Raw genomic sequence first — 26,446 nt, 5'->3', positions numbered from 1 at the left:
AAAGAGGATCCTGACTCACAAACCGCTATAGTATCACCAACTCTAACTTACAAACTACCTATGCTATAAGCTACAAGTGTAGTTTGATACCACCTGTAATGATCCAATTTCTCATAGAAAAAGGCTAGTTGAAAGGTATTCTTGGATTTCTTAACCTATATGAGTATCCAAAATTTATCCGGTGTACAACTGATGTGGATCTGACATATTTTTTGATCTACATCCAGACAATGTCTCAACGATATAGCCTATCAAGTCCACTAATATACAACTTTTTTGCACAAAGCATTGACTTGTCCTTAAAAAAAAACTACAAGCACCTTGTAGCCTTTACATAGTACCATTTCATGCCCATCATGCTGTTTGAGCAATGCAATAAGCCACAAGCCAATGTTGCTAGGCTACAAGATAAGCTAACATGTCCAAAAGTCTTCTTCTTTGCATCCGTTTTCTCATACTTACCTGACATTCACCAAAAGACTCTAAGGCCCTGTTACGTAGCAAAATAACTTAATGCAGATTAAACCAAGTTAGTTCAGAATGAACAAAGGTGTCCAATTTTTTAGTGCAGTAGTGTGAAGTTTCAACTTTTTTTCAATAGTGTCCCTTTCGCCCCTGTAGAGAATAAAAAAGGATTGCAAAAAGGTGATGGACATAATAAGCTAGGATAAACCAGGTGTTACCATAACTTATTCCGCATAAACCCCGGACAAGACAGGGATAAGATTATAGCCGGTGGGAACCACCATGGTGGTCATGGTCAAGTGAAGGATTCTTTTATTCCAAAACAAGACACATAAATATGTTTGCATGATGGTCCAGTCCACTAACCTTTATGTATTCAAGGTGTAGTGACTGCTACCCGACCAAAAAGTCTACAAATACATTATATCTCAAAATTAATTAATCTCACAAGAAAGAGAGATAAAGACAAGATCGACCGCTGTTTCGATGACATGACAAATTACGGGAAAAAAAATTAATGGCAGCAGAACCGGACGAGAACGAAGGGTCATGCTCTTTATATGTCTATATTGCTTACCTTCTTGCTGGCAACCGATCCTTCCATCCATTAGAACAGAGAAGACTGTGGGAGAGTGGCTATGGATTCGGCGACGGCGAATGCGGCGGCGGCGGCGGTAGGAGAGGAGGAGATAGCGAGGCCTCTGATGGAAGGGAGGGAGCACACTTCGTCCTTCTCGTCGTTGGTGATGGTGGTGGCGAGCACCGCCGTCGCGGTTTCCGGCTCCTTCGAATTCGGCTCCGCGGTACGTAAAATTATTACTCTACGTGGCCTTCACCTTTCTTTCTTCTTCCGACCGTCTTACTTTTTTCCCCCCCCTTTTCCTCTGTTTTCTGGTTCAGTTAGAAAGAAACAATTGCTCTTCGTCACGTGCGGGGCATGTGAGGGAGATGTAATTTATTTTATTATGGTCCACCGTAGTGGGTGGTGGAGAGGAGCTGTAGTTCTATCTTTTGAAGGTGGAGCGATGTTACTGTCTAACTATCCCTCTTTTTTTTTTTTTTTTTTTTTGAGGAAAATAGGAAGAAGTAAGATGCTTCTCCTTAATATATTAAAAAAATAATTATTTGTATAGTACAAAGCTGGAGGCAAGTAGAGCTTTAGGTAGTGGTGGCTCATTAAGCTAGGATCAATCTAACTACCCTTCTTTAAAATTAAATAATGTACATGGTTGTCTCCTTCTGATATTTAATTAGAAAATGCCATATAATATATGTGATGGTGGATCATTATTTAATGGGAAATGAGATGGATAGGCTGAAGGCTTATATCCTCCCAGTTTCATGGAAACAATTTTTCTCGTTAGAATATTTTTCTAAGAAACTGATGCCTCGATATGATACCTGAAAAAATAATTTTGTATGTTTGATTGATTACGAGAACGTAGCATATTCAAGAGTAATTTATATTTGTTTGAGAATTTATTTTTTCAAAAAAATTATATAAAATATCTGTTATATCATTAATAAAAAGAAATATCTTATTAGATTCTATCTAAAAGCTTGAGGTTATTTTTCAAAAATAATATCGAGTAGACAGGAATTGGATTTTTTCATATCCCATATGAATTTTTCTTTTTCCTGAAATATGAGAATCCTATATCGGAAAACTATTTTTCTCTGTCTCTTATTTGAAAACTCCAATCAAATAGGAGGTTTTTTTTTTAATTTTTTTATTGACCATATTTTCTTTGCCTCTTTCGACAAACCAAACGAGTCAGATTTGGATTACATTAAAGCAAGATCCAAACACCTAGTAAGATATAGGAGATGGATTATTTTTGAAGAAAACGGTTCCACACATTTCATTAGAAATTAAAATGTGCAAAAATAATAGAGAGAGAAACAAGTAGAAAAAAGAAAAATAAAAGAGAGAGAGAGAGAGGTAGAAGAGCTGAATTAGTCCAAATAACAAGGCCTAAATCCAAAGAATTACCAACCCACAAATAAAAAGCACGTCTCGAACATACTTCTCGCTCAACTCAAAACAGCCCAACCAGCCAGAGTTGCAGGTTAAAACAAAAAAGCCAGCTGGACTAGTCATCCCATTTGGATTGGGGATTTTTGCACTCAAGTTTGAGTTGAGTTCTGATTGAATTCTGATATGAAATATTTAATGACTGTATAATAATTTATAACTTTATCCAGCTTTCATGTTCTTGATGAAAGACAATTTTTTTTAATAGTAGCATTATTTGTTTAATAAGTACAATCCTCATATTTGCTATGCCAAATGACTATTTTTATGATATTAATAAGTATTATTTACCCAATAGCAACCGGTGGTTGGCCATATGTACAAAATGGAGATTTTATTTTTTTAATAAAAGCTTTCATATGACTGCAAAGATGAAACTACATACAAAACTACATGCTTTAAATGCACATGCATCGCATATGTAATATCCATTGTTGCATAATACTCTTTTTTTTTTTTACTTATGAGCAGGATGGTGGGAATGATATTAGTGCATCATACTTATCTTTATACTTAAATATGCAAGTTACTGTTAGATTATTTGACATGTATAGATACGATCCATATAAAACCCAAAGCCAATAAGCTTATTATCATTTTTAGGATCCAAGCTCAATTATCTGTTAGTGTTCGGTTTAGGTTATTGGGTACTATTTAAAGCCCTAAATATTTTCTGCTAGCATGCCAGCAAGTGCGATGCATTTGATAGTAAAAATTCAATTAAAAACACTATTATTAATGTTGCTGATTTATTTGAATATTATCACTATGATGACAACTTTGCGAAGAAGCCTATAAAACTCTTCATTTTCAGAAAGAAACACCAAGCTGTGATAGGTAAGATACATAAGGCACAAAATATATCTTTGCAGAAGGAGAGATATTTGAAATATTTCTTTTTTTAACAATTTCTTATTAAAGCACTTCTCATTTAAATAAGAACAGTATAAAGTAATATACCCTTCCTACATAAGTTCCAAAAATATTTAAAAATATAAATTAAATAAAGCAAGATGGAAAATATGAATATATCAAAAGGTAGATCACAAAAAAAATATTATAGAGCATCAATTATATTAGGCCACAAGTAGGTCAGGTTGGATCAGGGATTGATATCATATCTGAATTAGGCCAAAAAAAGTTAAACTAAAGCCTAACCCATATTCACTTGGCTCAAGAATAGTCCAAGCAAAAACCATAATAAACATTTTTAAATTGATTTTCTAATTATATCATTAATATATTATGCAATAGAATAAGTATAAGCAACTTATAGAGATTTTTTTTTTGGTGAGAACTTATAGAGATTATTAACAACCTATTTCACACAAAATTTGATTGGTAGTCTCATACAAATTATAATAATTAGACATTACTAATTATAAACTTAATACATTAAATTTACCATTGAAAAGAATAATTTCTTAAATTCAAGTGGGTTATCAAGTCTTATTAGTTTGGGATAGTTTTATGCTGGTTTGGTTTGGATTAGGAAAATTAACGATCCAAATCCTATCCATAATCGAAATGGTCATATTTTTCAATCCAAACCTTATCAAAATAAGTTCAATTGGATTGGATTATTTTTTGGATAAATCCAAGAGTAGAAGTGGGTCAATCCAATCTACTTATATCACTATCTTGCATGTGATACATTTTTATTTAGAAAATAATCAACCAGAGATAATTTTATTATTTAATAAATGTAAATAATGAATTTTGCAAGATAATCCACTTTATTTTCATTCTTGAAACAAAACACTTTGACATAGTCCAATTTTGGATTATACTAGACCATGATACTTTTGTCCTGATGACCAGTCATGCGAATAAATGTACATCAATATACACATGTTCCCATCCATTACACATATGTTTGTATCAATTGAGGTGTATGTGTAAATTCATTTGAAGTGGCATATTGGTCTAGTCAAGTCCAAAATAGACCATTTACCAAAATAAGTAAATAAGTAAACGAGTCCCTTTTTGGCAAATAAGAAAGAAAAGTCTTTCTACAAAATTCCAAAGCAAAAGTTATAAATTGTGCAATTAATAAAAAATACGAGTAAGAGATTTCAAGGATCATGGTGGGAAGTTTTGAACTTAAAATGGTATTCCATCAATATGATCATTCTAATTAATGGATTGAGAGAAGATTAAGCATGATAAGGAGAATGGTAGAGTTACATTGAACAAGAGTTGCAAATGAATTTAACTATATTTTAACATCTCAACTTTGGTTTTAAAATTGGATATGATTTGGTCTTTTCGTACTTATTCAAGTAAGAACAAGACACTAAGCTCGAGCGACAATTTAAGATTCATCTTAGAAATAGTTTCTGTCTAAACAATCATCAGTTTAAACTTTAAACAAAAAATTATCTTTGGCTTGGCTCAGAAATTAGCTAATTCAAGTATTTATAAGCTCCATTTTCCCCCAAGCTAAATATGAATATCCTCATCATATATTGGAATAGGATGGTACAAGCAGTGGCAGACAATTCCAATGCAATTGGCATCAGTACAGGCGCCGAGATGCCAACACTAACTGTATTAATACATATTGTCTATACCAGTCTGTACCAGTGGATTCATATTAACCATATGGTTGGCGTGTACAATTTTTATATTTTGAAACTATCAGTCTGGTTGATACCAATACTGTACTGGTACATTCTGATGACAAATGATATGGGACTCGGTATTTGAAACCTTGGACATAGTAAATTTGAGTGAAGATCAAATCATGTTTGGAACTCTATGCATTCTGATACATTCCATATGGAACATTCAATACCGGGAAGATGCAGGTACGGTACAGGAGAACATTAAAAGAAACTGAGCTCAAGTTGCATTTTAAGGTATTGCCTGCAAGTTTGTCAAGCTCAAACTGTCCCTAGCATGTTTTAGCCTGAGGTGAACGTGAGCATACTCTTAGCATGTTTGAGCCAGGCTCCTATCATGAATTGAAGTGTTCTTCCATCTTAAAATTGAAGAATGCATCAATTCATATCAAGAGGTTTGCAAATATGAGATAGTATTAGGTCCACTTCTAGAAACCCTAGGATGGGTTGGAGGCATCAGGTGATTCAGGGTCTAGAGCATAATTTCAATCTGATTGATAGAAAAGCATTAGATGAGATATAATGTTTTAAATTTCTTCATTAGATAATTATGAAATATCTTCGAATATAATATTACCAAATTTCAACATTTTTATAAACTCTTTAGTTAATAATATCACAAAACAAATGATGGTGAAATATGATTAATAAACCTTGTAATTTTTATCATTATACTGGCATCCCTTGACTGTAAGGAAGAACCTCCCCCTTCCCCTGCTTTTTTGCCACTTCCATGCAGCACAGGTTGAATTTATATTGGGTTCACCTAAAGATGAATAAAGTGACACCTGCTACCGCCCGAGTTGATTTAACCGAGAGAAGAATAGATTTGTAGTGACTCAGATATGTGACTTGTTCAGAACTTCAGGATCTAGATAGGACAGTTTTTTGTTAGCTGAGTTGGGATGCTTGTTAGGTTGCAAACTATGTGGATAAATAATGAGTTCAGGCGTCCACCTTTACTGTATATAGTACAAAGACCTGCCCTTTGTCATGTCATGAAAACACTTGAAATTTATTGGATACTGAATCTCATAGGTTGCAGCCTCACAAACACACTCACACTAGTGAGCCTTTAGAAGCATTCATGATAGGATATCTTTGATAGTAACCTATGGACTCATTCAGTAATCTGATCGGAGAGAAAAAAAAATTCTTTCAACATGCTCAACTCGGATCTCTCAAAGAAAAGATAGAAGAAGAGAAACTTTGAAAGTAGGAATCAAGTCCCTTTTCTTTCTCTTTCATTTTTTTTCATTGATTAAAGAGGGGTACATATCTTTTATTTATAATACCAAGGTCCGTCCTAACATAAATTGGGTTGGATTCCTCTTTTAGTTCTAAAATAGATGCATCTAGTAGAAATCATCAAAAAAAAAATCTAAAATTTTTTAGAAGATAGATCTCGACTTCCACATCAACCTTGTCTTCTGTTGCTCAACCGAATTCTTCACGGATTGAAAACTATGCTTGGTCAAAGTCTTAATTTGAAAGAGAAATTTTTGAGTTGATTGGCCCATTTTAGAGTCCAAATGAAGAAATGTTGCCCAAATCGCTAGCGGTGCCATCTCTTATTGGGGTGGCATCATATCGTAGATCTCGAAAAAAACTGTCATATTCCAAAAAAAAGGATCATCGAAATCGGACATCATATGATTAAGTTATGGTCCGAAAGTTTATCTTGCGAATTGGCTTCCCAATATAGCGGATCTTACTCCTGGACCTTGTCCCGTGATCCTTCTGGATCATTTAGAGCATTTCATTCTTCCTCTTATCTACTTGTGGTGATGCAAAGAAGTTATAGGGAGGAGTCTAGTATTGTAGAGAATCAAAACTGCTAATGCAATCCATTTTCTACATGTGAGCAAGTCTAATCTACTATGCCTGTAAAATTTGACTGAATGCAAGCAATTATCTTTTGAACTAGAAGTGATAGTTAATCTAGTAGACTAAAAACAGCTTCCATGATACATTTGCTGCGCCATATTTCCTTCTTGTCAGAGCCAAAAATGAGAGGACACTGAACTGAACCAAGATAAAGTGTTGAGAATATGAAAAACTGCCATTCTCTGCTTTTTCCTCTTTCACTGTCAATTACACACTTGTAAATATAACAAAGTTTTGCCTATCTTTTTCATTCTTAAGTTGCATCCACTTTATCTCCTACTGGTAGTTGAAGAGACAAGCATGGAGTGATGGGGAAGATTAGCAAGTAGGAACCTCTCATGGCCCTTCATTAAGCTCAGGTTCCTGATTATCAGTCATTGTGCTATCTAAAATCTAAAGAAACATATATCTGTGAATCTCCATCTGATACAGATTTTTCCTTCTATAAAGAGGAGACTAAAGTGAAACATGCTTGTGTCTTTTCATTTTAAAGTGAATTTAGACATTTGATGTTACTTCTAATGGGCATCCACTCTGTGCTTATATAAATATGACATTTTGTAGGCTATGCTGACTACTTTTTAGTAAATTTTTGCTTGAAATTTTACACCTGAAAGTGGCATCTCATTGCTAGTATGTCATTACCACATCACTGTCACATTTTCTTTTTCGCCTTCTAGGTGGGATATTCTTCACCAGCAGAATCTGGAATTATACAAGACCTTAACCTTTCTTTACCTGAGGTTTGTTTCCAATCTTCATCTCTATATATCATTTTAAAAAATGTTTGTCAGCTACAATACCAAAATTCATATGTGGTGTAATTTCTAATATCAGTCATGCATTTTGTAACAGAAAAAGTTCGACACAAAATGTTACAATAGATCAAGATATCATAGGTAGTTACTCTGTTGTTTGTAGTTCATGGTAATGCTGAGTAGGATTCTTGATTTGCCCAAGATTCTCATGGTAACATGAAGAAAAAGATTGATAAGAGTAGCCCAAACATTGTTGCAGCAACAACGCCCCCAGTGGGGGTCTCACTTGGAAGGAGAAGTCCCTCAGGTGGAAAGAGTCCTTCCCTCATGAGAGCAATAGCATCTTCTTTGAATGGGTAGGAAGGCAATGAAGTGAGTTTCTCCAATCTTCCTGGTGGTCCAGGTGAAGTAACGGTCTAATTAAAGCAATGCATCCAAGACCATACTCCCATTAAACATGGAGCCTCAACTATGGCAGTAGTGCAGACCATGCCGGCTTTGTCAGCATGATGAAGTTGGCAAAGTTTTGGTAGAGATAGGGGTGAAGGGCTGCTTGACCTCTGGCTTGCTGGGAGTCATCCTTTAAGGATTTTCTAAAAACAAGATATTAGTGGCCTTGCATGCATCCTAAAAATGCACAAGAGAAGCATATAAAACCATTCTCATAATTCTTCTTATAATGGTCCAAATCTTTTCACCTGAAGCAGGATCCTTTGGGAAGAAAAAACATTTGGCACCATTCTCTTGGAGGGAAAGGGTAGGAGAACCACAGGGAATGAATTGTTTGGGGTGTTTTAGGGGAAATAGTTGGTTAGTGATGCCTATGATCAGATCTTGCAGCTATTAAAAGAGTAAATGCATTGGTGGTAACAATTGTGACCACCTTTACCATGACAAAGTCTGCTAACTGCATCAGAACTTCTTAGGGGATTGGCTGTTAGGGAGTTATCACCAGCCATGCACATGTGAATAGATGTCTTGGAAGAAGCTTATGCAGATAAGCATGATGACACTTTTTATCATACATATTAAATGTAAAAAGCATCAACACAATGGAAGGGCTATTCTGTCAAGTTAAATTCACCTCGACAACATGAGTTTACTTTTAAAGATTTACATGAATTCTACAAACCAAGGCCATCTTTAAACTGACATTTTTTGTAAGGAGTTCCATACATGGAATGCTAGAGTAAATTAATAGACATATTAGCAACAAGAAATGAAAATGTTGAATCAAGGAGAGCATGTTTCTCGTACATCTCGAAACATGTATAGGCATAGTTTGATATGCTTGCACAAAAATGTTGTTATGCGTTATATCTCATATTCACAAGTCATTAAACTTACAGAGGAAGTTTGTGGCATGAAAACCTTTAACCTGAAACTAGTTTAAGCAAATAATGTCAAGTTTGGAAACTAGGTGAGTCAACTCATGACTTGACTAAGTCAAATCGAAAGCCAAGGCTACCAAGTCAAAACCTAAGATGAATAGGCTAATATTTGAAAATGAGTAAAACCAGGTCAAATCTTGCCAAGTCTTTCATGATTGTTGAATTGGCGAGCCAAAAAAATTGGTCATCATGTTCTTAATTTTGTTTTCCAAGACCTTAACCTGGCAAAATTAGATTGAGTCATTGTCAAAACAAATTGAGTCATTGTCAAGTTAGATGATGATAACAATATTAATGATAAATAAGAGCAAAGAAAAATGGTTGTGGGAGTTCAATATCAAGAAAGTGATGTGGAAACAAGATTTTGTTCCTTTAACAGCAACAACTAGAGATGGCTATGAATCTTTTGAATGTGAAAACACAAGGTTAATTAATATTCTTAAAAGATTAGAATATATTAAATTCTAATTAACTGTAGATGTTTAAATCAGTCAAATGTTTCTTTTGGTGATTTATGAAAGTGTGTGTTCTATGCGCACGTGCGCACGCACACATAGAGAGAGAGAGAGATGGCTACACTCAGTTGGTCAAATCTAGATTGGATGATGGAGATCCCACATTGATCCGAGCTATTAAATATAATCTACTATCTCTAAATTACTTATATACCAAAAATGATGTAATTTAGAGATATACAGCTTATGCATCAAGTGGTTACAAAATAGACAATCTAAACAATATTAAATTATGTATATTTTTTTTTATCACTTGATGTAGCTAGGGATAGCAAAATTATATGATTTTTGGTGTCTAAACAATTTAGAGGTAATAGATCATATCCAACGGCTCAGCTCATATCATCGACATGGGATCTCTATTATGTAATATAGATCTAATTGGATCCGAGTGAAGATTCGGTTGAATATAGCCAAGTCCAGCTCTCTCTCTCTCTCTCTCTTTATGTATGTATGTATGTATGTATACACACACACACACACACACACACACACACACACATATGTATGTATGCATATATACATATGTATATATATAAATATATAAAAAAAATATATATATGTATGTATGTATGTATGTATGTATATGTATATGTACATGTACATGTATATGTTTACATATATAAATATATGTATATAGAGAGAGTTGGGTGGAGATGCTTCTGTGAGTACTTGGCTCCAAATAGTGGAAATATATAGCTAAAAAACAAAATGCTATTCTAAAATATTATTCTTGATCTAAATATGTTAAAGCATATATAGATCAATTTCAGCTAATTTATATGTCCCTAATCTGTAGATCAAACTAAACATGATATCATACCATTGCCATGGTCAATTTTGTTCTCATTTGATGCATCATAAAAGATATTAAAAAAACGTATGATTTTTTTGTTTCTGACCAATTTTAATATTATAAATCATATTCAATGGTGATGCCTTTCATTTTGTGAGGTACTTTATTGTTTTTGATTAGGAACCATTTTGAGCCAAATGTTATAAGAAGTATTCCAAAGTAACTATTATATCTATCTATCTATCTATCAATCATATATATATATATATATATATATATATATATATATATATATATATAATGTTTCCTTATATAGAAAGATGAGAACAATATAATATATATTATATTTGGCTCACATGTTAATTTCATTTGGAGCATAGAATCTAACAGCAGTTTCAGAATTATGTGGACTGAAATTGATATGGTTTATGTTGACCAATCTTGAAATCATTAGTTTAAGTTTCAAAAAGTCTTAGGTGTTCTACTTGAGGAATTGATGACGATACAAGTCTTTTAAGTTATTCCCTTCTTAGCCTCCACCTTTACATAAGTCTTTTTAGAAATTGATAGTTTGTCTTTTAATAGAATTGTTGATAATTTGTCTGGTTGACTTGAAAAGCTATGAGATCCCATATGTCTCTTTGCATTAAAAATAGAGACCAAAACTATAGGTTTTTCCTTCTTCTAAAATGCTGTCATCCACACTGAATAATTTGACTCTTTTAGTCCCAGGCGCAATGGCTTGATATTTAGTGGTGCAATGCCACCTGTCTGCTATTCTTTTTATATTTCTTTGTAATTTTGTTAGCATTTTCTTCCATTTTTTTAATATTTTAACCAATAGACAATTTTTGCTACTGTGTATCATATAATTTCACCATTACCCAACCACATACTCTCTCTTTTCAATTGATATATCAGTTAAGCTAAAACATCTCTCCTAAATAAATTAGATAAGACTTGAGACTTCAGTAAACCCTCATCATTAGATCCCTTCCAAACCTAATCAACAACTCAGGTATCATAATTTTACTACAACTTCCCCCAAAAGTTTCTATCGCCCTAGATTAACTTCAGTGTGATTTCAGATTTAAATAGGAAAGTTGTGAAATTGAGGTCATTTTCTACTTTAATTCTGTCGAATCTAAAGATCCATATTTGCCATGCCTTCTTCCTGCATCAATTTCAGTATCATAACTTGATCTCTTTAGTCTTCTTGCATTGCAAATGCAGTAGAATTTGTTTACATATAAAACTTGAGCATGCCCTGGCTATCATTTTAAGTCATTGAATTGGTATACATTGATAGCATTTTCTTTGACATCCTTTATCCAAATCGTATTCAACACCCCTTGCCCCATGGGAAATAAATTGAATCCAAAAATAGACATGAAAATGTTTTTGTTAGAGTTGAAGATAGGTTGGATATCATCCGACCATATGCATTTTCCTATCCATTTCAAATTGGATTTGGATAGAAATCCTAGTATCCTCAGATCTACCTATATGCATATAATTTTGTTCGATATCGGATAGGGATATAAATTTTAAGGTTTTTCTAGATTTGGATATCAGGTAAAAAAGTCCATAAGAACTTACGTTAGGGGGGAAACCTTCTATAGACACTCGTACAAGGTCTCTTAGATTATTGTTAGTCACCATGATAGCATCCATACTATAAAATTTAGTTTTTTTTTTCCAAATATGATCTAATATTTCATATTTAATAATTAATTATTTTCATAAAAACTCAACTCTCATCCTTTTATAAAAATACTAATAACTTTATTTTATCCTTTATCATATTTTCAATCCTTTTTGTTTAAATATTTAAAAATATCAATAATTGCAATATATTCCTTATGTAATTTTTCTTGCAAATTTTTTAAAAAATAAATAGTTCATGATTCTTTTTATTCATTCTACAATTAAATTCATTATACAATTAAAGAGTAATAGTTGTATTTAACAAAATCTTTTTAATACTTTATATTATCTATTTTATTTAAATACTTTTTAAGCTTTAATAGATTTTTAAATAAATATGGTTGGATCAATGATCAAATTATTGGTCAAATGGGTCTCTGTACAAGTTTAATAACTACATCTTAGACATTATCCGGATATAATGCATCATTTGCAATCTTTCATTTTCAATCTTTATGATTATGCCATTTATTTATTTTTTATTATTGAATTGTAAATATTTTTTAAATTGGACTGGACCGGCCGATTATTTGGTCAAAATGCGGTCGATTTCGGAAGTGTTGATTCGGTCTGGTTTGACCCCCTCTTTCTTTTGAAAAAAAATATTGAAGTCAGCCTCTCCCATACTTCCCCTTGCTTTCCTCTCCGTGCCTCTCGAGCTTTCCTCTGCGCCCCAGTGTATGGGCTGCATGTGACCAGGTAATCACCCCCGCACGTCGGCAAGCTGCCCAATGGAGTGATGACGGTAGAAAATCCGAGCTACCTCTCGATCTCGATGGTGTTCGATGGAACGATGGTGGTGGGCAGCAGTGCCTCGAGCAAGATGGTGCTTCGAATGGTGACAAACATGGAGGCGAAAGCAGAGGCGGTGTACAAAAATGGAGCTAGCATTCGGGCCGGGGTGAAGAAATGGAGCTTAACAGTGATGGTGATGGCGATGAGGGAGGGGAATGCATGGGGTCGACGGAGGGGTGGGTTATGCATTCTTTCTCGAGATGGAAGGATGGAAGTAGCTGAAGTGGAAAAATACTGGAGGATAGACGAAGGGTTGTGTCAGTCGCTGTGGCCCCAAGAGACTGCCCCATCTTCTGGGTAATATCCACAGCATGAACATGGCTCGATAGCTTTTCCTTTGAAGGCTTCAAAACTGTGTCATAGTATTTGATATTTGGCCATGGCAGCCACCATAATGGAGTCGACGTAGTTCTCGGTCTCTTTCAGGGAAGTCATCGCATCTTGGGCTGCCCTAAGGTGCTTGGCCTAGATGGATGAGCAGGATGCATAGGCCTCTTGCTCCAAGAGAGATCCAAAAGTTCTTCGATTGTTGCAAGATCGAAGTTTTTGTCATCGAGGGCATGGCTTGCGAGAAGAAGGACAGAGAAGTGGGAGAGGAGCGTTTCCGTCTCTACTTCATTTAATTTTTAATTTTTTTCAAAAATAAAAAATTATGACTTAATAATTAATGATGTCTTTCTAACGTCACCAGTCTGACCAGTCAATGCGAACCAGAGAACTTACCAATCCGCTTTTCGATCCCGTTTTAAAAATATTGTTGATCCCCTCTCAAAATCCAATTTATATCTGATCGAAATCCATACTCAAGTAGAAAAAATATGGATATAGTGACTGATATCCAACTTGTATCCATAACCATTTAAAATAAATATGAATATGCTTAATATTTGATTGGTATCCACGTTCATCGACAACATATATGGACGCTTATTTTAGTTTTTGTTTAATATCCATATTGGTATTTCTCTTTGATAAAAAAGAAAAAATATGGATATGAATATAGATATATCAATTCCTGATCCAATTTTGGCCCTAGTTTTTATTCAGATTTCAGCCCTTGTGGCAACAGTCCATTGGCATTTGTCAACATTCTCATTCCATTTTATACATCCCTCTTTGATCCCACTAAGAAGTATAAAGCCAGATAAATTAGCAGTTATTTAGAAATATATGGCACAAAATTTCACTAAATTCTTCAACTCCTACACATTCTTCTCAAAACACTGATCCTTTTATTTGCTTTTCCCTATGAACTTTTATGCTACACATTCTACAACCCCTTTCATTTTCAAGTTTGCCCCTTCTCGTCACATTTGCCAAGACTATATAATGTTGTACACCAAGGTGTGTCTCTTGAATGATAGCAGGGTAAAATATGTATACTCATTATGTTACAATTTGTTGTGCAGTACTCTCTTTTTGGCTCGATACTGACAATTGGAGCAATGGTCGGTGCCATATTGAGTGGGCACATTGCAGATCTAATGGGCAGAAAATACGTAAGTAACATGAGCACTTTAATTTCTTTCTTTCGATCAGCAGGAAGACAATATCTGAGAAAAATCTTGACATAAAATATTGACTGATAAGATCTTTTACTTGGTTGGTATTGCAATGCAGGCAATGGCACTATCAGATCTTTTCTGCATTGTGGGATGGCTTTCTATATTCTTGACAAAGGTTTTTGTTCCCCCATTTCAGATTGGTCTTCTCAAATTCTAACAATTAGATTAAGATGAATAAACAGGGGCATGTAGAACTTCTGTTAAACTTAGCTAGATATTTGTATTACATGTTCAAAGAACACTATATGTTCTTAGATAATTGTTTTACCAATTATGTTCTCTGCTTCTCTAACTTGACTACTGAGTATATATTCATTTCCATGCTGAAGGAATTGTGGTGGCTTGATCTTGGAAGACTTTTAATTGGATTTGGAATCGGTCTCCTTTCTTATGTGGTGAGCATGACAAGATTAAGACCAAAAGCAGATACCAATCTCCAAACACATATTGACATATATATGCCACAACAAAGATTTCTTTTTTAGCTATTCAATGATACAACTAGACACTTTGGCTAAAAACTGTAGAATCTATAGTGTGTAAAATTAGGAACATGCACAAATAGAAAAAAAAAAAAAATCTATTCATGAGATTAAAATATCACTAGCTATAGAAAAGTGTGACACTTCACTGACAAAAAGTGCTAAAATAATCATTATACTTGATGTATTTGTGTCAATAATGGAATAATTCAAGTCAAATGGCTAAACAGGTACCTGTGTACATAGCAGAGATAACACCAAAGAATATCAGAGGTGGATTTGGATCGGTCAATCAGGTAAGAGAAAAAAAAAATTGCAGATTCTGTTCAGTGGTATTACTTCTATACCAATGACTTTTACTTGTCACATAGCTTATGATATGCTGTGGAGTATCCCTTGCATTCTTGCTAGGAGCAGCTTTGACTTGGCGTCCTCTGGCAGTGATAGGTACAATGTTGTTTTCTTTGTACACGTAAAGATCTGGTTTTTGGTTGTAGAAATAGATATGTTGCAATTCACAATATTATGCATATAATTTTCGATGCTCTCGTAGATGATTTGGTTGTACAACAATGAATAGTAACAAACACAACAGTGCTTGGACTTTACCATTACAAACTTTAGATATGGCAGTTCTTGAGATGTCAAAGTGAACTCCTAATAGAAAAACTGGAACCAATTTTTGAATGCAACTAATCTACCAATCATAATAACCAGTGGTTCAGAGACCTACTGACCTATGTTTCACTTCACGACCATGCAAATTTCAATCTTTATATTGATATGGTCTTTGGATCACTAATATCAGCACAGAAGTGGGGTTAATTGGAATATTGGATACCAGATCTTTTGAAGAACCAATATGAATATGTATGTATGTATGCAATTGTCCCTCCAAAGATACAGTTATTTTCCTTTTTTCTTGGTAAACAATGGTAACTATTGATGTTAAGAAGGCTAGAACTCCAACATATTATAAAGTATAAAATTTTCAATTTTAAAGTCATTTCCTTGGTGTTTCTATTGTATGACAATGGAGCATTCTTGAGGTTTTCTTTTTCAGGAATTATTCCATGTTTACTTCAACTACTGGGCCTTCTGTTCATTCCAGAATCTCCTAGATGGCTGGTTAGTCACTTAAATCCTTAAATCATCATTATAGATTCTAAGTTACAGTTTGCTATGTGCATGTGCCTATAGAGTACTTAATTGGTCATAATGTAAATAAAACATTACATTGACCAGCATTTGGGAAACTTACATGTCTTCATTGTAAATTAGACACCTTTTAAATCAAGCATTTTTAAGAACTTATCTCTAGGGAAAAAGAAGTCAAAACTCCCTCAGTTGTTGGCAGTTGGCACACACCTATTGGGAAGTAGCTTGGTTCTGTCCTTTCAAACCATACGAAGGGGGAAAAGGTCCATATTTTTGGATTTGACCCTCATGAGGAGAAGAGCCCATGTCATAGTAGGTTGTGTTTGGAATGGAAGACCCCATAACTAACCCATTCGAGGTCTCCCCTCATATAAAAAGGAAAAGAGGAAGAAACCTTAGAAGCCCTATAACTTTAGTACGAGAAGGCAACAAGGAATAGGTGGCATTGGATTTGTGAAGCTCTATGTGCAAGTCCAAAGCCATTATTCTTAATGTCCCAAATCAGTGTTTACCCAAAGTGTTTTGAGAGATCTGTGTTGTTTAGTTCATTCCAGTACCTTGTGTATTCAAATCAAGGTTGTATAGTAAAGAATGCTTTTTGTACACCAAGAGTTGCTCTTTCTTGATCCATATTTGTCTCTAGTTTGTCTTATAGAGGTTGTGTTCCAAGAGGTGTTGTTCTTTTGATTTTGTGATCCTTGGCTCAGTCAAGAGTAGAAACAAACTTGTAATCCTATTATTTCTTGGAGATAGTGGATGTTAACCTGGACTCAGTCCCATGATATTTCCTCAATAGGGTCTTCCATGTAAAATCTTGGCCTCTTGCTTCTTGGTGATCACTGATTGTCTGTGTGCTTTATTTTGCATTCCCATTGTTAACACACAAAAAGGAAAGAGATATATTTTTGTTGCTGTCATTCTAGGCCTATATGCACTACTTTTAGGGTTGTGCATTGATGCCCTCTTTAGTGTGCACTAAATTCTTGCTTTGTAAGCACTGGCTTTGACCATGGACAAAATTTTCTCAAACTTATTTGACCTTCCTTTCTCAATACAACAAGGTAAAATCAGATACTAGCACCACTAGCAATTATGCACTCTTTTTGGGATGTGAAAATCATGAAACAAGAGGCTGCTTTTGAAATTAATAAATTTGGTGGTAGTTTACACTCATGTGAAAATAGGGCTGGAAATGCATGAGGCAGGTTATGACTAGAGGGGTGCAAGGGATCAAGAGTCTAGAGACTTGATGTGATGGCTGTGGGCTAAGGAGAGGGAGGGGAAGGCAAAGGTGGTGAGGGTAGAGGCAGCAGCACATCTTGCAAAGGCGGCTGCCATGGCATAGGTTGCCAAAGGTGCCATGGTTAGCATGGTAAGTGCCACTATCAAGGTCGTGACCCAAAGACTCCATGGAGGTGGTGGCTAGATGTGCTTGGAGATGGTGTAGGGATGGCAGTTCTTAGACAAGCTGTAAGGACATATGTGGGGTGTATTTAGTCCTACATCAGCTATGCACTAGATAGATTTTGGATACTTATACAGGGCCAACAAACCTTAACAACACTTTCTAGCTAGCCTTTTCTGGGTCAAGTCCTGGGTCATTATACACCCATGTAGACTACGGGACACTATAGGATGGGCCCATTTAGATTGACTATGGGTTAATCATAGTGTTTGTGATTAAATATGTGTTGCTTGTTGATAAACACTTAATTTAAGTATTTTAAATTAAAAAATTATATTTAATTTATCTTATTTATTAAGAATTTGATGTTTCTTTCTATGTTTTACAGGAAAGGTGATCGTCGATACAAAGAGTCCGATTCATAGATCAAAAAGACTCAAGTTTGAAGAAAATTAGACTTAAAATAAAATTAAAATAAAAGAAAGACGCATCCGGTATTATAGAAAATGAAGATACTATGCAAGGAATCCAAAAAGGATATAGATGTCATTATGAAGAAACTTTTGTTTCTTTTTGGAATATACAAAAAAAGGTTTCACGTGAATTTAAAGGCTCTGGGCGGTTTCACGTGAATTCAAAACAAAAGAAAGGTGACGCGGGACGCAGACACGGGCAGGACGCGGGCAGGACACGGAACGCGTGAGGAATGGACGCGTCGTGAGCTTGTGGGCGCGCGGGTGAGCGTGGATGCGGGCGGGCAGGACGCAAGCAGGCGCGCACCGCAGATACAGTGGCGAGCAAATTAAAGGAAAAAATTTTTATTTGGAAATACCTCAAGTGAAAAAAATTTGTATTTTTTTTTTTTTAGTCCCACATCGAAAAACCATGTAAAACTCCTCCCTCCTAATACCTATAAAAAGGCTTTTGTACTCCCATTAGAGGAGAGCCCAGAAATTCTTCTAGAGCCTTGCATAGAGGAATAGAAAGGGACTACTTCATGAGCAACTAGGCTGGCAGTCTCGAGAGTGGAGAAGAAATTTTGTAACGACACAGAAATGGTTTATTGTTCTAAACTTTCCTGTATTTCTTTATATGCAATAAAGATTATGTTTTTTATTTAAATTGTCATCAGTTCTTTAATTGCTCTCATTTATATGTTTTTATTTATGCTTTCTTGTTAGATTAATATTAGGAATAGTTTTTACTTTCCGGAGACGCGCCGTGATCTACGGATACGGAGCGTGCCGAGAAAAGATAGGTATTTTTCCTAAGATTAATCGCATCCATTTAATTAAAAAAAAAAAAAAAGAGATACAACTCTGCTAGTGCAAAGTGATTCAAAACTCCCAAGTTCTTTATTTTCTAATTACCTTAATTTTAAGATAATTTATTTTCTAAATCAAAAACAACGTTTCTTTCTTTTATCTTGCAATCTCAACTTAGCCCAAGGTCCCTGAGGATACGATCTCGACTCATCCTACCTACGTAGTGAGTAGAGTTATTTTTGGTACTATCAACGACTACGCATCAAATTTTGGCGCCGTTGCCGGGGATCTTGGTACGGTTGAATTAAAAAATTGAAAAAAAAAATTTTTTTAAAAAAAAATACTTTTCAGTTTTTATTTCTCGTTTTAAATTTTTTTTTCAATGCTTTCTAGCTAGATAATCTTATTTGCATAATTACATAATTACCTTGCATAACTAATTTACTATTTAGAAATTTTTCTGCTTAGAATAATTTGCTACTTTTTATAGCCCAGTGATTTATTGCTTTTTAGACTTAATCACTTAAATTTATTTTCTTGCAAAACTAAAAAAAAAAAGAAGCCACTGACATTTCATAACACTTAACTAAAATAGCGTAACCTCAAATATAAAAATTTCTAACTTGATTGGACACCTTGTTTATTTGCATTGCATCTCCATAATCAATCTTAAGGGTAATAACCCATTAACCAGATAAGGTGGAGATTTGATCACCCTTCCTTGGCCCACAAATCACTCCCTTGCATCTGCATAACCTAGACCTTAATTTAAAATCAACTAGACGTCAGTCCTAGGAATTTCGAGCTCAATAGGATAAAGAAAGCTCTAGAGTTGAACCGAGTGCAGATTGGTTAATTGCTCGGTGTCTAAGGCAAGTGGTTAAAGAAAGTGGTTTTCAATTGGTTCCGTTGACTGACCTGGCCAACTTAGTTGGTGTCTAAGGAAAGCAACGAGCAGGGAACCTCCCACATCTTACGCTTACCTGGCCGAGTCAGTTAGTCAGTCTTGAGCTTGGAGTGCTCAAAGGCGGTCTTGAAAGTTAGGAGCTGTCTAGATCTAAGTTAACCCTAGGATAGAGAGTCTATGATTGTTTAAGTTGATTGCAATTAACATCTAAACATTAACTAATTTCTCCCTTTTCATAGATTTAAGATTCTTAGGTTCTTCTCTTTAGATTTTCTTCATTCTTTTCTCACTTTATTATAAAAATATATATTATAAAAAGAAAAATTTTTCTGTGTGTGCTCTACAGTATAATTGTAAGGTGTATGCTTGGCCGTAGATCGTTACGATTAGAAATCCAACCTTTTGATCCAGAAATAGAAAGAACCTTTAGAGCCAACAGACGTAAAAATATGGACTGAAATCAGGAGAATGATCCACCCAAACAATTGAAGGAGTACTTTACTCCTTCCACATATACCTACTCTCCTTGTATTCAAGTACCCCCTGTGGAGGCCACTCAATATGAAATTAAGTCGAGTATAATCCAAATGTTACCTTCATTTTATGGACTTAGTAATGAGGACCCTTATAAACATCTTGAAGAATTTCTTGAGATATGCTCAACTATCAAAATTCATAACTTCTCCGATGATGCTCTTAGGTTGAAATTATTCTCTTTTTCACTTAAGGACAAAGCCAAATACTGGCTACATACTTTGGATTCCATGACTATATCAACCTGGGACCAGCTGCAAGGAGAGTTTCTCAAGAAATATTTTCCCATAGGAAAAACTAATCAAATAAGGAAAGCCATAACTAGCTTTTCCCAATTAGATGGAGAAATGTTTCATGAAACATGGGAGAGATTAAAAGACCTTATTAGAAAATGTCCCCACCATGCTGTACCCAAGTGGCAGTTAATCCAATGTTTTTATGATGGGCTCTCTGAAAGACATCGACAAATGGTCGATGCATCATGCGGTGGGACATTTATGCTGAAAAGTGAGGATGAGGCATAGCAACTGTTTGAAATTTTAAGTGAAAATTCATTACATCATATGTCTACCTCTATTAGAGATAAACCCATGTTAAACCAAAAAAGAGGTGGAATATATGAAGTAGGAAATGCCATAGATATCCATCAAAAGGTAGATGAACTGTCCCAAAAATTAGATCGTCTTCTAAATACTGGACAATCCCCGATTCCACCTAACTCAATCCAAGAAGTTTGTGCATTGTGTGCAAGTCCGAACCATTTTGTTAGTGAATGCCCAGCCGCACCTCAATTTTCTGAGTTTGTGCACAAGTAGGTTCAGCAAGTCCAACAAGCTCGCAGACCAGGAAACGATCCATATTCGAACACTTATAACCCCGGCTGGAGAAACCATCCAAATTTTTCCTGGAGACCACAACCAGTGGTTGGTCCTGCCACACCTCGACCTCAATATCAAGACCCAACATATAGGCATGGACCATACCATCAATTCCAAAATATTCCTCAACCGTCTACTACTGGTCACAGCTCAGCTTTTGAGGAAAAAGTCCTGAAAGCACTAGAACGATTAGAAGTCAACACTCAGACCCTTAACTCCCACACACAATCCATTGCTAAGCTAGAGACCCAAATAGGTCAACTAGCAACTGCATTTAGTAGGAGGGAAGGAGGAAAATTACCTAGCCAACCCGAGAGCAACCCAAGAGGGCAATTTATGATTGAGAGTTCTAATACCCCAGAAGCTTTTTCTGAACATGCCAAATCAATCATGACTCTGAGAAGTGGGAAGGTCATTGAACACACTAGTAAAACCAATGAGACCGACCCTAAACCTCTAACCGAATCCACATCACCTAAGAACAAGGAGGACCTGAAAATAGAGAAGGAACCAACTGCACCGGAATCATCTTACTTGCCTAAAGCCCCATTTCCGGATGTCCTGAAAGTCCCTATTCCTGCAGATAAGAAGGGAGGAAAACTCGATGAGATGTTGGAATTGTTTAAGCAAGTCCAAATTAATCTTCCCCTTCTAGACGCAATCAAACAGGTCCCTGCTTATGCCAAATTTTTGAAGGATTTGTGCACCCAAAAACGTAAATCTAGATCACAAATCCCAAAGAAAGTACGTCTCACTGAACAGGCTAGTTCTGTCTTCCAGCATGCCACTCCTCCAAAGCTTAAGGACCCAGGAGCCCCCATCATTTCCTGTGTTATAGGAGATTATCACATTGAAAAAGCTCTTCTGGATTTAGGGGTAAGTGTGAATCTTTTACCTAGTTCGGTGTATGAACTTTTTGGATTTGGAGAACTGAAACCCACATCAGTCACACTGCAGTTAGCCGACAGATCAATTAAGGAACCACGTGGAATGCTTGAGGATGTCTTGGTCAAGGTAGATGAGTTTTACTTTCCAGTTGATTTTCTGGTTCTCGATATGGAATTAAGTGGCAACCCCAGACAAATTCCCATTATCTTAGGACGACCCTTCCTAGCTACGGCAAATGCATGCATTAATTGTAGGACAGGAGTCATGGACGTATCGTTTGGGAATAAGAAACTAAGACTGAATGTGTTTGGTGCTTCCCAAGGACCATCAATGGATAGTTGCTTCGAAGTAGATACACTAGAAGATATTATAGAAGATGCAACACCCATAATTCTAGCACCAGACCCCTTAGATACTTGCTTGGCTCACTTTGGAGTGTGTGACTTTGAGGAATATATGAAAGAAGTTAACATCTTGTTAGATACACCACATGATAAAACCACTCCTCCATGGACAATCAAGTATGAGCCATTGCCCACATTAGCCAGTACACCAATAGTCCCATCTTTAGAATCACCACCTACGTTAGAATTGAAACCTCTTCCTGCTACGCTTAAGTATGTATTTCTAGGACTCAATGACACCCTCCCGGCAATCATTGCATCAGACTTGACCCCTAATCAGGAAGCATAATTGGTTGGTATTCTGAAGGAACATAAAGAGGCTATCGGTTGGTCCATTGCCGATTTAAAAGGAATTGACCCCTCCATTTGCATGCACCATATTCATTTTGAGGAAAATGCCAAACCCCATCGAGATATGCAGAGGAGATTGAACCCAAACATGCGTGAAGTAGTAAAGAAAGAGGTGGTAAAGTGGTTAGATGCTGGAATCATCTACCCCATATCCAATAGTAAATGGGTCAGTCCCACTCAAGTAGTACCTAAGAAATCTGGTATTACTGTGGTGAAGAACGAAGAAGGTGAACTACTTCCAACTCGCATATCATCTGGATGGCGAGTATGCATAGATTATAGAAAACTGAATGCCGTTACTAGGAAGAATCATTTTCCATTGCCCTTCATCGATCAAATCCTAGAACGATTAGCAGGACAAAGTTTCTATTGTTTTCTTGATGGTTATTCAGGGTACAATTAAGTACCTGTATTTCCGGATGATCAAGAAAAGACTACCTTCACCTGCCCCTATGGCACCTTCGCTTTTCGACGTATGCCATTTGGGCTTTGCAATGCACCCGCTACATTTCAACGGTGCATACTGGCCATTTTTTCGGATATGGTGGACAAATGTCTTGAAGTTTTTATGGATGATTTTTCTGTGTTTGGAACCACCTTTGAGGATTGTCTCCATAATCTTTCCAAAGTTCTTAAACGGTGTATGGAGACAAATCTTGTCCTAAGTTGGAAAAAGAGGCATTTCATGGTGCGGAAAGGAATTGTATTAGGACATATTATTTCTGAAAAAGGGATCGAGGTAGATAAAGCCAAAGTTGAGGTTATTTCAAAACTACCACCCCCTACTTCGGTCCGACAAATACGATCTTTCTTAGGTCATGCTGGATTTTATAGACGCTTCATCAAAGACTTTAGCAAGATTTCAAGACCCTTGTGCAATCTGTTGGCCAAGGATACACCATTTGTCTTTGATAAAGACTGTTTGAAAGCGTTCAACACATTACGAACAGCCCTGACAACAGCACCCATAATAAAACCCCCTGACTGGTCCATTCCATTTGAGATTATGTGTGATGCCTCTGACTTTGCAATAGGTGCCGTCTTAGGCCAAAAAATCAATAAGGAGCCACATGTGATCTATTATGCTAGCAAGACTCTTTCCGATGCCCAATTAAACTACACTATAACAGAAAAAGAGCTACTAGCAGTAGTGTTCGCCCTTGAAAAATTTCGCTCATATCTGTTAGGGTCTAAGGTTCTAGTTTACTCTGATCATGCGGCTCTGAAACATCTCCTCTCAAAGAAAGATACTAAACCGCGTTTGATCAGATGGATCCTTCTTTTACAAGAATTTGATCTGAAAATCCGAGATAAGAAGGGTTCTGAGAATGTGGTAGCTGATCACATCTCCAGGATCTTAGTTGAACACACGATAGGCATAGATGAGGTCAAAGAAAAATTTCCTGACGAACAATTTTTCGCAATCTCCTCTAGCCGTCCTCCATGGTTTGTCCATATTGTCAATTACTTGTCAACAGGACAAGTACCTTCTCACTGGATAAAACAAGAAAAGGATCGATTTTTCTCGCAAATTAAACATTATTTCTCGGAAGAACCTGAACTATTCAAATACTGTCCTGACCAAATTATTCGCCGTTGTGTCCCCGAGAGTGAATTCCAAAGCATTCTCACTTTTTGCCATTCTTCGGCATGTGGGGGACATTTTAGTGGAAGAAAAACTGCAGCAAAAGTACTGCAGAGTGGGTTTTATTGGCCAACGCTTTTCAAGGATGCACATGAATTTGGCCGAAGTTGTCTGCGATGTCAGCAAACAGGAAATTTATCCAAGAAGGATATGATGCCGCTGACCCCCATTTTAGTAGTAGAAATTTTCGATGTTTGGGGGATTGATTTCATGGGACCTTTTCCAGCCTCATTTGGATTTGAATGTATTCTAGTGGCAGTTGATTACGTATCAAAATGGGTGGAGGCAATATCTACACGGACTAATGATAATAAAATTGTAATTAGTTTTATCCAACGAAACATCATTAGTCGATTTGGCTTCCCAAGGGTGATCATTAGTGATGGGGGGACTCATTTTACGAATAAACATTTTGAAGCACTTATGAAAAAATATAATATTTCACACAAAGTGGCCACACCATATCACCCCCAAACTAATGGTCAGGTAGAGGTGTCAAATAGGGAGATTAAACATATCCTAGAAAAGACGGTTAGGCCCGATAGAAAGGATTGGTCTCTTCGCTTAGACGATGCATTATGGGCTTACCGTACTGCTTTTAAAACACCCATAGGAATGTCTCCCTATCGACTTGTATTCGGAAAAGCTTGTCATTTGCCGGTGGAATTGGAACATCGTGCATTTTGGGCCATACGGCAATTTAACTTTGATATGAAAAATACAGGTTCCAATAGGAGACTCCAATTAAATGAACTTGAAGAGCTACGCAATGAAGCATATGAGAGTGTCAAAATTTATAAGGCTCGAACTAAAGCATATCATGATAAATTTATTGCACGAAAAACGTTCGAGCCCAATCAAAAAGTTTGGCTCTTCAATTCTAGGTTGCGTCTGTTTCCTGGAAAACTTCGCTCACGTTGGGATGGACCTTTCATTGTAACTCAGGTATTTCCTCATGGAGCTATAGAACTCAAAAATCCTAAACAGGGGAACACTTTTAAAGTGAACGGTCAGCGATTGAAATCTTACATAGATGGAATTAGTGATGGAGAATTAATTGAATCTGTTGATTTAGTGGATCCAAAACTGCCATAATACTCAATTTAGTCTGGCTGAAGACGTAAAACTTAGCGCTTGTTGGGAGGCAACCCAACGATTTCATATTTTTTACTTTATCGCAGCTGCAGGAATTTAGAACAAGAGCCTATTAATCAATGAAGCTATCTTCAACTTCCGAAGCAAAATTATCCCAGGTGCACTCTCTCCTTTTATTTTCTTTGTTTTTCTACTCCATTGAGGACAATGTAGATTAAGTTGAGGGAGGGGAAAATTAATCAAATCCTCGAGTATGGTCAGAAATAATTAGTTTTGTGTATTCAAATTTTGATTAAGAGTCAATTAGGCATCCTAATAAATGAATGATTAACGGTCAAGATAATTTTAGAGATACTGAGGAATAAATTATTAAGAAAACCCAATGAATGGTAGGGTTTAAACTAGATCAAATTTTAGGAGTGATTTTACAACCTTCTTCTTACTGATCTCAATAAAAAATCTGCTTCATGAGAAATTGGGTGGAAAGATTGAGGTATGCAAAAAAAATTCTCCTTAAAATTTATATATATAAAAAAAAAAAAGAAAGAAAAAACAACATTGGTCTCCTACTGAGTAACCGGGCTCTTTCGCCTAAGTAAGCGTTGTGGTTCGCGTAAAAAGGTAGGCAATGTTAAAAAAAATAAAAATAAAATAATAATAATAATAATAATAAAATATATATATATTAAGGGGACTAAATTGCAAGAAGATAATAAACCTCTTTTCCATTAAGTTAGAGGATTTAAAGAGTAAAGTGGAGAGTTGGTGAAAGAAAAGCTCTGAAATTTCTTTAGTTAATACTCAGCCACTAATTGGGTCAAATTGATAATCCAATGAAATATCTCTTTAATGGTCTGACCAAGTATCATCTACCTTTTGGGATGCCTAACCTACTT

At 35.7% G+C, this 26,446-nt stretch overlaps 1 protein-coding gene and 1 non-coding gene across 6 annotated transcripts in view; one reads left to right on the top strand and one right to left on the bottom strand.

The window, feature by feature from the left end:
• Positions 1 to 944: 944 nt before the first annotated feature.
• Positions 945 to 26,446, top strand: part of LOC105038107 (sugar transporter ERD6-like 5) — a 30,104-nt gene continuing 4,602 nt past the window's right edge. For 2 of the 5 annotated variants that reach the window (XR_002164004.3, XR_830653.4), the window contains exons 1-8: positions 946 to 1,268; positions 7,692 to 7,754; positions 14,383 to 14,472; positions 14,594 to 14,653; positions 14,868 to 14,933; positions 15,251 to 15,316; positions 15,392 to 15,467; positions 16,084 to 16,148. Coding sequence is in view for 2 of the 5 variants with exons in the window: in XM_010913795.4 (XP_010912097.1) it covers positions 1,104 to 1,268; positions 7,692 to 7,754; positions 14,383 to 14,472; positions 14,594 to 14,653; positions 14,868 to 14,933; positions 15,251 to 15,316; positions 15,392 to 15,467; positions 16,084 to 16,148 (651 nt within the window). In the remaining 3 variants the exon portion in view is untranslated. Of the gene's footprint in view, positions 1,269 to 7,691; positions 7,755 to 14,382; positions 14,473 to 14,593; positions 14,654 to 14,867; positions 14,934 to 15,250; positions 15,317 to 15,391; positions 15,468 to 16,083; positions 16,149 to 26,446 lie in introns of all 5 variants that reach the window. The other 3 variants (XR_003799760.2, XM_010913795.4, XM_029262491.2) reach the window with 3 other exon arrangements.
• LOC140855149 (small nucleolar RNA R71) lies at positions 20,592 to 20,697 on the bottom strand. Its single transcript, XR_012138180.1, has one exon. It is a non-coding gene; the product is annotated as a small nucleolar RNA R71 (small nucleolar RNA).

This window comes from Elaeis guineensis, chromosome 1 (assembly GCF_000442705.2).
Source record: "Elaeis guineensis isolate ETL-2024a chromosome 1, EG11, whole genome shotgun sequence".
NCBI lineage: Eukaryota > Viridiplantae > Streptophyta > Magnoliopsida > Arecales > Arecaceae > Elaeis > Elaeis guineensis.
Note: the sequence above shows the minus strand (reverse complement) of the source record. Positions and strands in the feature narration are given on the sequence as shown.